At 38.6% G+C, this 14,812-nt stretch overlaps 1 protein-coding gene across 1 annotated transcript in view; it reads right to left on the bottom strand.

Annotated features, from left to right (window-relative positions):
* HMCN1 (hemicentin 1) overlaps positions 1–14,812 on the bottom strand; it is a 179,625-nt gene that overhangs the window by 118,353 nt on the left and 46,460 nt on the right. The window contains exons 5-10 of the mRNA XM_052666768.1: positions 13,668–13,839; positions 10,894–11,000; positions 7,404–7,524; positions 6,591–6,854; positions 6,276–6,420; positions 3,530–3,651 (exon numbers count right to left, since the gene is read on the bottom strand). Of these exons, the coding sequence (XP_052522728.1) occupies positions 3,530–3,651; positions 6,276–6,420; positions 6,591–6,854; positions 7,404–7,524; positions 10,894–11,000; positions 13,668–13,839 (931 nt within the window). The remainder of the gene's footprint in view (positions 1–3,529; positions 3,652–6,275; positions 6,421–6,590; positions 6,855–7,403; positions 7,525–10,893; positions 11,001–13,667; positions 13,840–14,812) is intronic.

Genomic DNA, 14,812 nt, shown 5'->3' on the forward strand with positions numbered 1-14,812 from the left:
ATAAAGGAGAAAAGAAAAATCTCAATGCTATAGAATGCATACATTCCACATATATTTATGGAATGCACGAAGGGTTACACTGTAAAAATTAGATATATTATATATATATAAATTCTATTTTTTTTCTTTTTCTTCCCAAACTAGTTCTTGCAAAGAAAAATCTGCAATGAATAATGTTCTGACCGAGGTGCTTACTGAAATAAATAGCTATAAGAGCAAGACCAAGCCTTTATCAATGCACAGCAAAAAATGATTTATCCTAAGTAAAGCAAGCCTAAGAGAAAAGAAAACATCTGTATTTTCTAAGGGTGAAAGACTCACCTCAACTCAGAGCCAACAATAACTTTTCCTCACTAAAGTCTCTTGTAGGGTCTCAAGCAAGGCTCACAAGCCTTCAGCTAGCTCATGGCACGCTAATGAACCCCTCATACACTGCACTCTTGTGTGCAGCTCTGCTTCCGAACACATACAGTCCCTAGCAGCCACACTCTTATTACCAATACAGCGTATGTTAACAAATGCAGAGGAGAACTGCTTGAGATTTGCTTATTGAAACTGGAGTTTCACTCTTGCACTTTAGGGGCTTGAGGGGGTTTTGGGGAAGAAAAGACAAATCTTAAGTGTTTCACACAGGAACATCCACAAGTACGCTACTGAAAGAAACTCAGAAAAATAAGAGAAAAACAGATTAAAAACCCTATCTTTTGGCTGTCAGTCCATATCTTTTAACACACAACAGCCTCTTACAACAAAATTGTGCGCTGCAATCCCCTGGTCGAGCTCTTAAGCCAGGTGCTCTGACTATAGGGAATTTAGTTTATGTGTCTGCAGAAGCTAACAAGCCATTTGACATTAAGATTTAACACTGGTGAGAAAGACAAACTTGAGTGTTTGCTTTTCCTGAAAACAGAAAGTACTGACACAGTTCCAGTACCTTTCACCCAGCAGCTGGCAAAACTGATAATCCGTGATGTGCTGTCTGTCATCTGGGCAAACTAAGGAAACTTGAGAAGGTTGTCTGCATAAAGAAGTTTCAGATAGTTTTATTTAAAATATTTGCGTACAAGGCTTTCAAAAGTATCTCCCTCACGTTACTCCTCTGACACTCAAGAGAGCTAATTGCTTGTGTTTGCAGTGTGTCACCTGCAAATGGATCTCACAGTGCTTTGTAAATGAGATGACGCCCCAGTCATTCCCCCTTGATTCTCAATGCTACCAGCGTTACAAGAGAAGAGATAGGATTCTCTTTCATTCATTTCCCTCTGTTAGAGAATGGCTGAAACTTCCTGACCAACAGTTCTTATGCACACAACTTCTGAACCAGAATATAACAGCTGCCTGTACTCTAAAATATGGGTTGAAACAAGAAAATGACAATATCCTGTTCACTAGAAGAATTTCATTAGATAAATAATGAACTAGTGCTCAGCTAGGACTCAAATAAGTACTGATGTTACTGTTCTATTCTACTTGAGTACTTTGTGTGATTAAAAGGATGTTTCTCTTCTCAGATCTAGATATAAGAGAGCTGTTTCTCTACAAACTTTCCCTTGCACGGAATCAATGATGTCAGGCTGAGTTTTTTTCCCCCCCCCCATGTTCTCATTCTGCATTTCTGGAAAAAAAAAAAAGGTGAAGGGAAATACAGGTCACTACTTTCAGCTACTGAAAGGGTTGTTTTAGAGAAAACAATCTGAGTCTTCTTGGAACACAGAAGATAAGAGTCCACGGTTGTAATATTCAGCATGGGAAGCTACAACTAGACTGTTAAGCATTTTTCAAGTGAGGGCAATTAACTACTGAAAAGCTGCCCAAAGAGCTTGACTAGTGGCCTTGGCGACATCCCCTGCTTGACTAGACAAGTCCCTTGGGAATGTGATCAAGCTTGGAAGCCAACTCTGCTATGAGCTGAGAGTAAAGTAGTTAATGTGCAAAGGTCTCTCCAACCTAAATGGTTTTGTGGTTCCACAACTCTGGATAGCTAACCTCAATTAGTTAATGCAGGAGAAAAAAGAAAGACACTCCACATTTCAAACGCTCACAGAAAAGCTTAGGGGTGAATTCAAGCTGTCATTACAAGCTTTAACTAGCCTCATTGCCACTTGGGCTCTGTTCCAGTGTCTTCTCTATTCAAGGGCAATAATTTACCCTTCCACATAGAATCACGAAATTGTTTCAGCTGGGAGAGATCTCTAAAGGACATATAGTACAACTCCCCTGAAATGAACATGGACATCTACAGCTAGATCAGGTTGCACAGAGCCTGGTCCAGGCCTCTCCACGGACAAGGCATTCACCACCTCTATGGGCAACATCAGTCTCACTGTGAAAGACTTTTTCCTTATACCCAAATTAAATCTCCCCTCTTCACGTTTGAAACCATTTCACCTTGTACTGTTCACAACATATCCTGCTGAAGAGCCTGTCCCCTTCCTTCTCATAGCTTACCTTCTCATAGCTTCACCTAGATACTGAAGAGCTGCTCTCAGGTTCTTCTCTTCTCCAGGCTGAAAAGCACCAGCTCTCTCAGCCTGTCCTCACAGGGATGGTGTTTCATCCCTTGGGTCATTCTTGTCCTTCCTCTGGACACACTCAAACGGGTCCACGTCTCTCCTATACTGAGGACTCCAAATCTGGACGCAGTATCCCAGGTGAGGTCTCACTAGCATGGGGTAGAGGGGCAGAATTATCTCCACCACGTGCTGGCCGTGCTTCTTTTGATGTGGCCAGGATACAGTTGGTTTTCTGGGCTGTGAGAGCTGCTGGCTCATGCCTAAGTTCCTATCCACTGATAGCCCCAGTTCTTATTTGGCAGGGCTATGCTCCATCCTTACATCTCCCAGCCTGTACTGAGAGTGGGAGTTGTCACGACCTAAGTCCAAGACCTTGCACTTGGATTTTTCAAATCTCCTGGCTCAATCCTAAGTCTCTCTGGATGACATCCTGTCCCTCAGGCATCCCTTACTGTCATTTGCAAACTTGCTGAGCATGCACTTGATCTCACTGTCAATGTCATTGATGAAGATATTAAAGATCATCTGCTCCAATACTAACCCCTGAGAGACACCACTGGTCACTGATCTCCATCTGGACATCGAGCCATTGACTGGCACTCTCTGGATACAACCTCTCAACCAGTTTCTTGTCCATCCAACAGACCACTGATCAAATCCACATCTTTCTAATTTGGAAAGAAGGATATTGTGGGGGACCCCTGTCAAAGGCCTTACTGAAGCCTGGATAAGTAACATCAGCGGCCCTTTCTTCACCCATTAACTTAATTATGCCATCATAAAAGACTGAACAAGCAAGAACAGTTGCTACAAAGCAAATCCCATGTTAATACTCAAAATTAGTTTCTGCTTAAAATTCAACAAACTTATGTCCATGAGCAGGAAAAGAACACGCTTCCACTTTGAAGTATTTTAAATAATATCTTTTTATTGTCACCAAGTGCTATTTCTCACCGTTAAATATTTCAGCACAATGAATTAAATCATATTTAAATACAGAATGAACTAGTGCCCACCTGATACATCCAGTAAAGTCTGTGCACGACCAATTCCTGCAGCACTGGTTGCAATACATTCATAGAAACCTTCATCAGACAAGGAGACTTGGTTGATATCCCAGCTCATGCTTGATGATTCTCTAGAGAGAGAAAAAGGTATATTCATTAAACTTCTGAGGGAATCGAGAACATGGTTTCCTGACTGCAGGCATAGGTTTTCACATTAAGAGGAAAAACAGATCCTCTACTGAATTAAACTAGATCTAGCTTTATGGATTTTATTTAAAGATGAATATTAGCATCATACACTTTTTAGAAGTATTGAGAAGGGCAAGCTTTTGCTGTAGATGTTTAAATGAATTCTAAGAAGCCCTTATGTCAACAGTTGCCACAGTAAGGCACTATTTGCAGTCATACCTTATTGCTGCATTCTCTACTCAAGACGCCTATCTTTCCCTAATACCCATCAGCTTCTACGTAGAACTAGTATGCAGTACCACACTTATGGCTCTTACTAGCCAGACTTTTAGGTACAGATATGAGCTACACAAAAAGAGCACTGTCCTTTAACAGATAAAAATTAACCCTCTCCTCTCTTTATGCAAACACACTCTTAGGTTCATAGAACAGAGAGGGTAGCATCTAGCACATTAATCACTAGCACATTCATCACTTGCACAATCCCTTAGCCAAGCTCTAAGAACCAAATCACATGCTAGTTATCAGTTCCTGTGAAAACACTGACAGGGGTCACAGCACTAATCATGTTGTAACTAACCTCAGCTCCTGCCCATCAGAAGCCATCCCACACTATCCAACATCTCCTACCCAGGAAGGAAGGAGCAGCAGCAAGTGAGGGCTTGCACATATGAGCTACAGCTGAAGAAGCCTTTTCTGCTCCTGTCAAACTACTAATACACATCGCTAGGCAGAATACATTTCATCTGGCTTATCAAACCAAACTTCAGCCTTGACTAATGACCACAACAACTAGCAGACTCAGAGTGATTTTTACCTTTCTTGTCAGTTTCGCTTATTAGTTTTGCTCCCCTTGTGGAGACACTGGTGTCATTTATATCACAGGATGGATTGTGAAGACATTAGCACTTGTTTCTCACTGACTTACCACTTTTTGTCCTTGAGAACCAAAAGTTGGATGCAAGCCAGCAGTGTGTGCTTGCAGCCAGAAAGGCCAGCTTATCCTGGACTGCATCAGCAAGGCAGGGAGGGGATTGTCCCCTTCTGCTCTGCCCTGGTGAGGCTCTATCTGGAGTACTGTGAACAGGCCTGGGGCACCAGCATAAGAAGGATGCAGAGCTGTTGAGCGGGTCCAGGGGAGGGCCACAAAGATGGTCAGAGGGCTGGAGCACCTCTGTTACGAAGAAAAGTTGAGGGAACTGGGCTTGTTCAGCTTGGAGAAGAGAAGGCTGCGGGGAGACCAAATTGTGGCTTTCCGGTATTTGAAGGGAGCAGAGAAACAGGAGGGGGACCAACTTTTTACACAGTCTGGTATTGACAGAACAAGGGAGAAATGGTTTTAAACTAAAAACGAAAAAATTAGGTTAGATTTTATGAAGAAATTATTTACATAGAGGGTGGTGAGGCACTGTCACAGGCTTCCCAGAGAAGCTGGGGACACTTCATCCCTGGAGGCATGAAAAGGCAGATTGGATGGGGCCCTGGGTAGCCTGGTCTGGTCAGAGGCAACCAGTTCATGATGGGGGTAGATGGAAGTCAATTTGTAAGATCCCTTCCAACCCAAGCCTGTGATTCAGTGAATAAGGTGCCAATTACTGGATTCAGTCTCCTAAATCAGACTGGTCAGAAGTTCCTACAGATGTTAATCAAAATCCTAATTTCCTTACTAGACTGCCTTAGGACATAGAAAACTAAGAAAAGCAAAGCTTTTAAAATTTTAGAGAAATTTCACTTTTTTTCCAAGATATTACTCATTCAAAATTAGTATCTGCAATTTGTAATTTGAAGCAGACAGCAGTTCTGGAATCAATATTTTAAAAAGTCTGTTAATTTCAAAAAAACTCTTAACCTACATTCATTCCGATGGTACTTTCACCCAGACAACTGTCATAGTATAACTACAATATTCAACTTATCAGATATTTACTTTTTGAAATATGCAGAAGAATATTTTAGCAAAAAACGACACCTTGTCACCAAAACAAACAAACCTCAATGGAGAGCAATACTACAACTCTAGTAAACTAGACAGAGGCCATTCAGAACCTCACTACCAGTAAAATGCAGACAAGCAAAACTGAACGCTGTATCTGTGATCAGTAACATTTGGCTTGAGATATATTTTGTTAAATTAACTTGTATGACCTTTAACTTGTATGCTCCTTCACCCATTCTGTAATAAGAGAATGAAAAACACATTCTGCTTACTAGGGTGCTGGATATGTGAAAAGCAGGGAGTAGAAGTGTATAGTTTGACAACTAAGAATTCAAAGAAGTTACACAGCTACTAAAGTATGCTGCATGGCTCACTGATCATAAACGGTACATGATAACAAAAACCGCAATAACAGTAACAATAGTAATAATAATAATCTGTAACATCTTATGCTGCTGACAATGTGCAGGAAAGCTTCACCATTTATCTCCTGTGGCTTCAATCCACAGAATTCAGCATCCCTAATGAATATTATAGAAATAATAGGATATCAATTGTATCAATTGTAAATAGAAATCATGGAATACAAATAGAAAGTAAAATAGGATAGGGAAAAAAGTCACTACTTACTTGAATAGCTGATCCACTCCTAATTTTACTCCATTTTTAGTAAAGTGTTGAGTAAAAGGTATAAGACTTTCTACATGGCAAGGAACAGACCCTGGCTCTGAGTAATATCCTGGAGTCTTGTTTGGCATTGTAACTTTTGGAGCATCTGAAGAAAGCAAACGTTTCCAAAACGATTATTAACAATTATTAACATGCCCAACCTTCTTATTAAAAGAAAATTCAACTTCTGATTAAGCTATATTTAATAACCAATAAATTTAACTTCACAACTCAGATAAGACATAATTACATTCAATTCAAATTAACATCTCTTACCAGGAGTAATACTAGAAAATGAAACACTTGAAATTCTCTGGAAAAGATAACCATCCTTGTCATAGCCTGTTATTTTAAGAAAAAAAGCTTCATCTGGTGGAATAAAGTCAGAAATGTTCCATAGTCCATACGGCTTTCTGTCAGGATAGTATTTCACAGGCAAGGTCTTAAGAGGTTCCCCTGAAATACTCAGAAGCTCAAGACAGTCTACTCTGGCTGGAAGAAGGATCCCTGTGGTATTTAGCAGCACAAAGGTAGGAATCCCTAGAAAAACAAAAATATGCTATTTCAAGTGTTTAAAAGAAACAACAAATTCCAATAAATTCAATGTGTATTGCTCACCACCCCATGAATGTGCCATTCAGTTTCAACCTTTACTTACAAAGTAGCAGGAAAATAAGCTGCTCTAGACTGTCATCTGCTTGTTAGCACTGATTAGAGCTTAAATTACTGTTTTCCAACAGGTGTTCCTGAAATAGCAGCCCCTGCATTAACTGCTCTCCATGGCCCAAAATATTCTCTTAGGCTCCAAAACTACCAAAAGCAAAGTTGCAATTTCAAGGCATTTCACAACTAAAAACCACAGAATTTGTGTGACAATTAAAAAAAACAAACAAACAAACAAACAAAAAAGCTAACAAAAATACACGTCAATTTGGTAAGAACATTGGCTGCATATTCAAGGCCCTAAGAACAAGATCGTATTAGCCCCAATTTATCAAAGTTCACTAGAAAGATCATCCTACTTTATTTCTGGTGCCTCATACTCCCAGAAGCTGTTACTGCTTAGCATAGAATAAAATTAATACAAACCTTGCACTGGTCTGCTGGATGTTTTCTTGAAGTCTAACGTTGGCTTCTTGGAAAACCCAGCTCGAAATTCAATAGTGCTGAGACCCGTGATCCGAACAGAGTGCCTTCCACTGCTCGATGTCTGAAAAGGCAACAGTTGAAGTTCACAAGCCAAATCAGTATTTCAGGATTTGCAGGTTTCTGAACCATCCACTGAGGTCAGTGCGAAGAATTCATAAGAGGTTTACATCAAGAATTATATGAAAAAAGCATTTAATAATTCTCTACTTTTAGACACTGCCACCAATAGCTATAGTGACTGCAAAAGGAGTCAGCTGATTTTGTCCCACAACACAAACACACAAGACCAACAATTACTTTAACATGCCAGTGACAGTAACTAGAGAACATTTCTAGAAATTTGGATTATTATTACTTTTGTTAAGCGTATTACAAAACGGGAAATGAAATGTCATTGGAAAAAATCAGCATACATTTTCTGCTGGTCATTAATATAAATAACTTACTTCCAGTGCTAGAATAATATATTTTACCTTTTTATTTATTATTAAGCTCAATTTTTGGAATACATGTATCATTTTATCTGTGAGGTATATGGAGACATCAATTCCAAAGCAAGTGGCACATACAGAGCAGCCTCAACCAATGCGGCATGTTAGAAGCACTCCTCTTTCACAGCCAGGGTCTTAGTCACAGAGCCAAGAATGCAGAAGTAGCTCTTTCTGCAAGCTTTATTGCTTGAGGGTACAGTACCTGCTATGCAAAGCAAATCAAAATAATTGTAGGACTGAGGACTTTTTAGAGTTATTTTTTATCATTGCATGCTGAGAAATAAAAGGAATATGAAGCTTTTGTCCTCACCTACTTTCACACTGCCCAGCTGTTAGAAAAACTGCTGTGCTGGGCATAGCATTAGATGTTACATATGCTTAACTGACAAAGCCATGGATAATATTACCCGGAGCAGCAGGAAAAAACTTAAATGACTTCAATGGCTATGAAGAGTCTACAATGCCAAGATCTAATCTGAGTTTAGTAGAATCTACTCTGATTTTTTGTTCTGAGACAATGCAACCTATGAGACACACAACATAAAGAAAACCTGTATTAAAGTAACATTATCAGGATTTTTCTACCGTGAGAACAGTAAATAGTAGAACCTTAAAATACAGAATTCCTTCAGTCAGTAAGCCTCTCCAACACAGCTGCATGTGAGTATTAAATTAAGCACTCATTTCTCATAACTAACTGCCAGGGCAGAGCTGTTTAGACACTGACAAATCACTGTCTATCTGCTTAAAACCACCTGTTTGCTCCTATTTGTTTAGCCTTTCACCTCAGAAAATCACTAATAAAGCCTTTTATATAAAGCAGCTGTTAAGAATATAAAAAAATACTTCAGTGTGTCAAACAACTTGTATTATCCAGTGTTAAAATTCCATTAGATAAATGCAGTGACAAAATTATTTTCACTTATGCATCCACATTAGGAATTTACAGCACAATTAAATTTCTCATGAGGTTTTTTCCTAAATTTTTAACCATGTTCTTACAAAAAAAAAAAAAAGCCAGTGACTAAAGCTAAAGCTTTGTGCCTTGAAGCTCTCATGCTATGCAAATACCTAAAGATAAAATTCATCCCAAAGGATTGCTTTCCAGTGACTACTTTTCTAATCTCTTTTCAGAATTATCAAGGATCACTGGAATTGTACATTATTGTTTCACCTCCCAGACCAGATGACTGAAATAAGATCAAACAGATAGCACAGTGCAGAAAGCAAACATTTATGTCAAATGCATCAGAAAAAAAAAGAAAAAAAAAGCTTTACTGCCTTGCAAACAGCAGAACATAAAATTCATCCAAAGTAAATGTATCAAGAAACAAAAGCTGGAAAAGAGCACTGGTTAAAGACAAGCAAACTTAAAAAAAAAAAGAAAAAAAAAAAAGAAAAAAAACCTCTTATTTTAAAGCAGCTCACAGTAGAAGGAAAAACAAGCTACAATAACAAATAGATTTTTAACTGCAATGTTGTATTTATATACTTACATTTACAATGACAGAGACATGCAGCTGAACTGAACTCTAAGTTACATCCCCTTATCCCCAGTGAGCAGAAATTACTCGCTGGTTTGACATTATGCTCCTTTGAATCAGCTGCTAGAAGACTATCTTAATCACAGGCTTTTTCGGCTGATCTTCCTACCCTCATCACCTTTCCCTCCTTTTCTCAACTGCATAAATGATAATTTAATATTATAAGATTCACGTATTGGTGCAGAACTTCCTATGCTCCAGTTTGTGGCCAGTTCCCCTTGTCCTGTCCTCACAGGCCACTGAAAAGAGGTTGGCCATGTCCCTTTCACTCCCGCACTTCAGATATTTATAAACATTAATTAAACCTACTTTATACATAGGTGTATCTATAAAAGGTAAATATATAAAAGGTCTATATATTATTGATCTATAAAAAGTAAATACTTCAGCTACAAGAGTTCAGTTCACAGAGAGGCTCCACTCTGTGTAGCAACACATCTTAAGTGCTCTTGGAGGTTGGTTATTTTATTTGCACATCTTACATTTATACAACCATGATATGGAACTCACGGGAACATGAGGCTAACAAGCACTGTCACCCAGAGAAAACCGCACAAAAGCATAGTCTGACATAGGGTAGCCTGGGCAAGGAGGCCCACCAAGTTACTACAGGCAGTTCTAAGATGATCATTTCAGACATCTTAATGGTCATTTCATTCTTGGGATTTACTGCTAATAATGTTGTTCTTACCTTTCTAACATTTTCAATAATTCGGGATCCATTCTGCAACTTTATGTGCCACTCATATATATACATATCACTTTATATACTTTATATACCACTCGTGGACAAACTGATTTCTGCACTGTAGGACTTGAGTAATTTACTGATAAAGAATTTGTTGGACTTGAGTAATTTACTGATAAGAATTAGAATTAAATATTGATTTGTTGACTTCATGGACCTGATAACAAAATCTTTAGCCTATGAAACGTAAATCATCTCCCTCTCCAAGTCCTCTAGACTTGCTGTACATAGCAAAACCTCTCTGCCTGGGTTCCCTACAGTCTCTGCTCACTAGACTGCAAAAAATTCAGTGCTCACTTCATCTTTTTTCCATCCAAAGAAAAAAGGATTTGATCTCAGGCAGTAACATCTACCGCCCATCTACCTCTGGGCAGCCTGGTCTGGTGGTTGGTGACCCTGCTGGAAGCAGAATGATACATGATTATTCTGGTCCTTTTCAACCCATAGACCATTCTATGATTGTCTGCTTCTATAACCTAAATACATTAACATCTTGCTACGAACTTGATGCTGAATTCAGAATGTCACATAGAGCTCAAAAAAGACATTTAGTATAAAACCTTATGTGTGAATATTTCTGATAAATAATGTAGAAGATCATTAAACAACCCCAGATAAGTCATGCATTATTTCTGCAATAACTATACCTTTATTGTCCATGTTCCAGGCTCTGGATCTTTGACATTTACTACTTTTGCAGAGTTGTGGATATTCAGCAATTCGTTCAGTCCCAAACCTTTACTGATATGTTTACCTAAATAAATAAATAAACTAATTAACAACAGCCAGAGAGTACTGCTTAAAAAAAAAAGAGACTAAGTACAGTATTTTCCTTCATATCTGATGCACATTTGACACTTGGCTTACTATTTAGCAGAGTCAATGGCTTTTACAACGGTCAAAATTCCTTGCAATTCCTTCCCAGAATACCAAAAATGATCATTTATTTTCACTCTCTTCGTTCACTTGGGAGTCCTAATACAGCCTTCAGCACTACAGCACTTCAGCACTTCAGCACTACTGAGTTGCCTACAGCTCTGTAAGTAAAGCAAGTTTTCTTCACAGCGAATAACCAGCACTCAGTAAAAGGAAGCAGCACAGAATCACACTTGCTTAAAGGGGATCCTTGAAGAAACTCACCTTAACTAACATGGCAGCTGCCAGCCCACTCACTTTTCTGTCAAGTAGATCTGTTTCAAGTTGGATTAGATCCATAAAAATATTGACAAGCCACATTTTCCAGGCATACAAGCATTAGCGTGTGACTAATGGTGACTAAATCCCTCACAGGGAATTTAGCCTGTAAGACTTTACAGACCTTGATAAAGTACTAGAAATTTCCATACTGCACCATACCACACTTTGTATGTACGCTTACACATACAAATATACGGATGGTTGTATGCAAGAACTGGATCCCTATAGAAGCATTTTGCTCCATTAATGGTGACATGTGCCTTCATCACTAAAAACAGCTCTAGCTGTTTCAGAGCACTGAAAAGAAATTTTAAAGTTAGGAACAGAGTGTCTCAGTATCAGTTTTCAAGAGTTTCTCAGATTCGCCTGCACCAACTTCAGTTAAAATAGAATGGCTGTACATGCATGGAGCTGCCTTAGAAGAAAGGAAAACATACAAATGGGATTAAAGCTTCATCTGAGCCTGAGCTGTGATAAAGATTGGTGTTACTATGCTCTCTGAGCAGTTTTTAACAAATCAGAACGCCTCAATGGAGGACAGACCAGATCATATCATGGAAACAATACTGTGCATAGAACATTTCCAAGATAATAAAACTTCTGCAATATTTTCAGCCAAAAACCATTCAGAAAATACAAGGTAGGCATCAGCTTAACAATAACCAGCAGATCTGTTTGAACTATAAACTACAGATTAGCATACAAATCTTCATATACAGTTTACAGATAGAGATTAACACATGAGAGGGTTTGATTCTGAATTCTTTCTTGGTTTACAGAATGGGTGTCCAACCTTTTGGCTTGCTTCTATCACACTGAATGAACAGGAATGGTCTTGGGCTGCATATACATAGGCTGCTCTGAATGTAATGAGTCCTATTTATTTCCATGGAAACTACAACAGACACAAAGAGAACAACAGCACTGTTTGATAGAGCAAATTCTCAGCTACAGAGTGCTGTTTTTCAACAGTCACCAACACTAGCTGTGCACTTCCTCCACAGATGAACAAGAGTCTGCATGCCACACTAGTAAAAACCTGCACTAGCAGAGGTGACCCAGGGTTGCTGTTGTCATTATTGAGACTTGCCAGCCAGCCCTCAGTGTGCTCACATCCACTGTTTGGTCTCCAGTAATGGTTCAGCAAACACTGACAAATGTCAATGGGTGCCATTTTTTTCTGCATGGAGGAATTCAGTGACATACTTCTGTTTCATACACACCACTATGTCAGATACTATTCTGTCACACTGCCCCTCTGCTTCCACCTTGCATAGTAAGAAAATGCAATGCAATACTGGCAGGAAGGTTCAGCTCTACAGCTGTACCACCAACATCCATCTCTAATATCATGGGCCAACATAATAAAACAGGAGGCATTACTTTTGGAGCAGCTTTCGTGGATTAAAAAAGCATCTGTTAAAAGAGGTCTTACAAAAGTCTAGTAAAGAGACACGATCAAATTTTCATTTAAGTTGAATATCTGATTGCAACTCTATACGTTCCATTTGAAAATGTGCTAGCAATTCATGTTGACTGAAAATAGAATCTCACCTACACAAAAAAAATTAATTTTTTTGCAATCTTGAAACCTATTCCCAATTTGTTTTTATCAAAATGACAAGTAAGGTTGCATACTTTTTCACTGTTGACAGGATCGCATTTGTCCAATGTATCAAAATGCATGAAATTATTAGCCATAACTTGAATTAGCCTGGTGCTGCACCCTCCCCATGTCTTGGTTTCAGCCCAGGCAGCAGATTTTTGGCTGTTGCTGAGTGATAGGTGCATGCCTGGGGCCAGTCTGCTCGCTGAGGAAGAGCTGCTGCCACGATGGCTTAGGGCTGGGCCAGGCACATGCAGCCTGTAGATTGGACATGCACAGTTTAAAGAATACTGGTTTAGCTCTCACCACATGAGTGAAAAACCATCATATGTAGCTCCTAAACGATGGTTCAGTGACTATATAAATATAAAATATGAAAAGCAGAAGTATCCAGAAATTTGAATGCATGGAAACAAAGAAAATGGAAGAAGATGAGAGGAACTGGTGAGAAGAGACAGGATTTCTGGAATCATGATATTGCTTTTCAAAATAAGAGGACACCAGTCATTCACATAAATATGGCCTTCCCTGTTGAAGACAGAAGAGATAATTTGCCTTTTTTTTTCTTTTTTTTTTTTTTTTTTAAACCATAGTAGAAGGATGCATAAGTTACTTTACCTAATGGATCATGAATTTCAATTGCTGGTGAAGGACCACTCAAGGACACTGTAACCTCTTTCAGGCTTGGATCAAAGGGGATCTGCCAAGTATTTACAGCCATGGTCAAATGGTCTGTAGACAAGAGATGTACTTTGGATGCTTGAACTGCTTCTTCAACCCATTTTAACACCTAGAACAGAAAATAACACATTACTTTGCTGAAATACTGTCAAATAGTATTTATTATTGAAATATTTTCTGTTGTCTCTACTGTCTGTAGATGGTTAACATGGAATCTCTACCAGACCACTTCTTTCAGCAGTCATTTTATCATCTGATACTCCATAGTTACCACAGTCCCCTGAGAGGGTAGAGGACTTAACTAATACAAAGACTCACTGCATTAACTTCAGTGAACTATCCTAAAGACAGCACAAACATATTTTCCACTCATATCAGCAATATGCAATAGCACAAGAACATAGAAAGAAGTAATAGCATGGCACTGAACTCAAAAAACAAAGCTCTTCCACAGTGGCAAAGGCATTCTCCAACTTCTATTGTTCGAATCAACAATCCATATACATAATGTGACAAAACAGATCTGAAATAGATGGCCTGGAAACACAACAAGCACCAAAACTGTATTGTCTTGTCTCTGCTGTTATAAATTCTGAAGTGAATATGCTTTTTCAGGCAAATATATTTAAAAAAATATTAATACTTAAGAAAATATTACCGAAGCCAAGATCAACAGGGTGTTGGAAGGAAACAGACCTGGATATGCCTCTGGAGACACATTTACACTGTAGAATTAAAGAGTAATTTCAAATGGGAATTAACAATATATGTATATGCATATTTCTGGCCACACATTATTACCCGAAGCAAGAAGGAAAATTTCCTTATCCAGGTGTATTGAGCATTTGTCATCTACAAGCTTTGTATTTCTCCTCTAAAGCATCTGATATAAAGTGTCACTTGACAGAGAATTCAGGACAGAACAGAGAATAATGCTTTAGAAAATTAATTCTTGTAACTAAATCTGAATCTGGCCTTACAAAAAACCCTTGACTTTAAACATCATCAAGCAACAAATATCACATGTAATAATAAAAAAAAAAAGCACTGAAAAGAGATCTATTCAAATAGTAATAATAATA

This window comes from Tympanuchus pallidicinctus, unplaced genomic scaffold (genome assembly GCF_026119805.1).
Source record: "Tympanuchus pallidicinctus isolate F22 unplaced genomic scaffold, pur_lepc_1.0 scaffold7, whole genome shotgun sequence".
NCBI classification, from domain to species: Eukaryota; Metazoa; Chordata; class Aves; order Galliformes; family Phasianidae; genus Tympanuchus; species Tympanuchus pallidicinctus.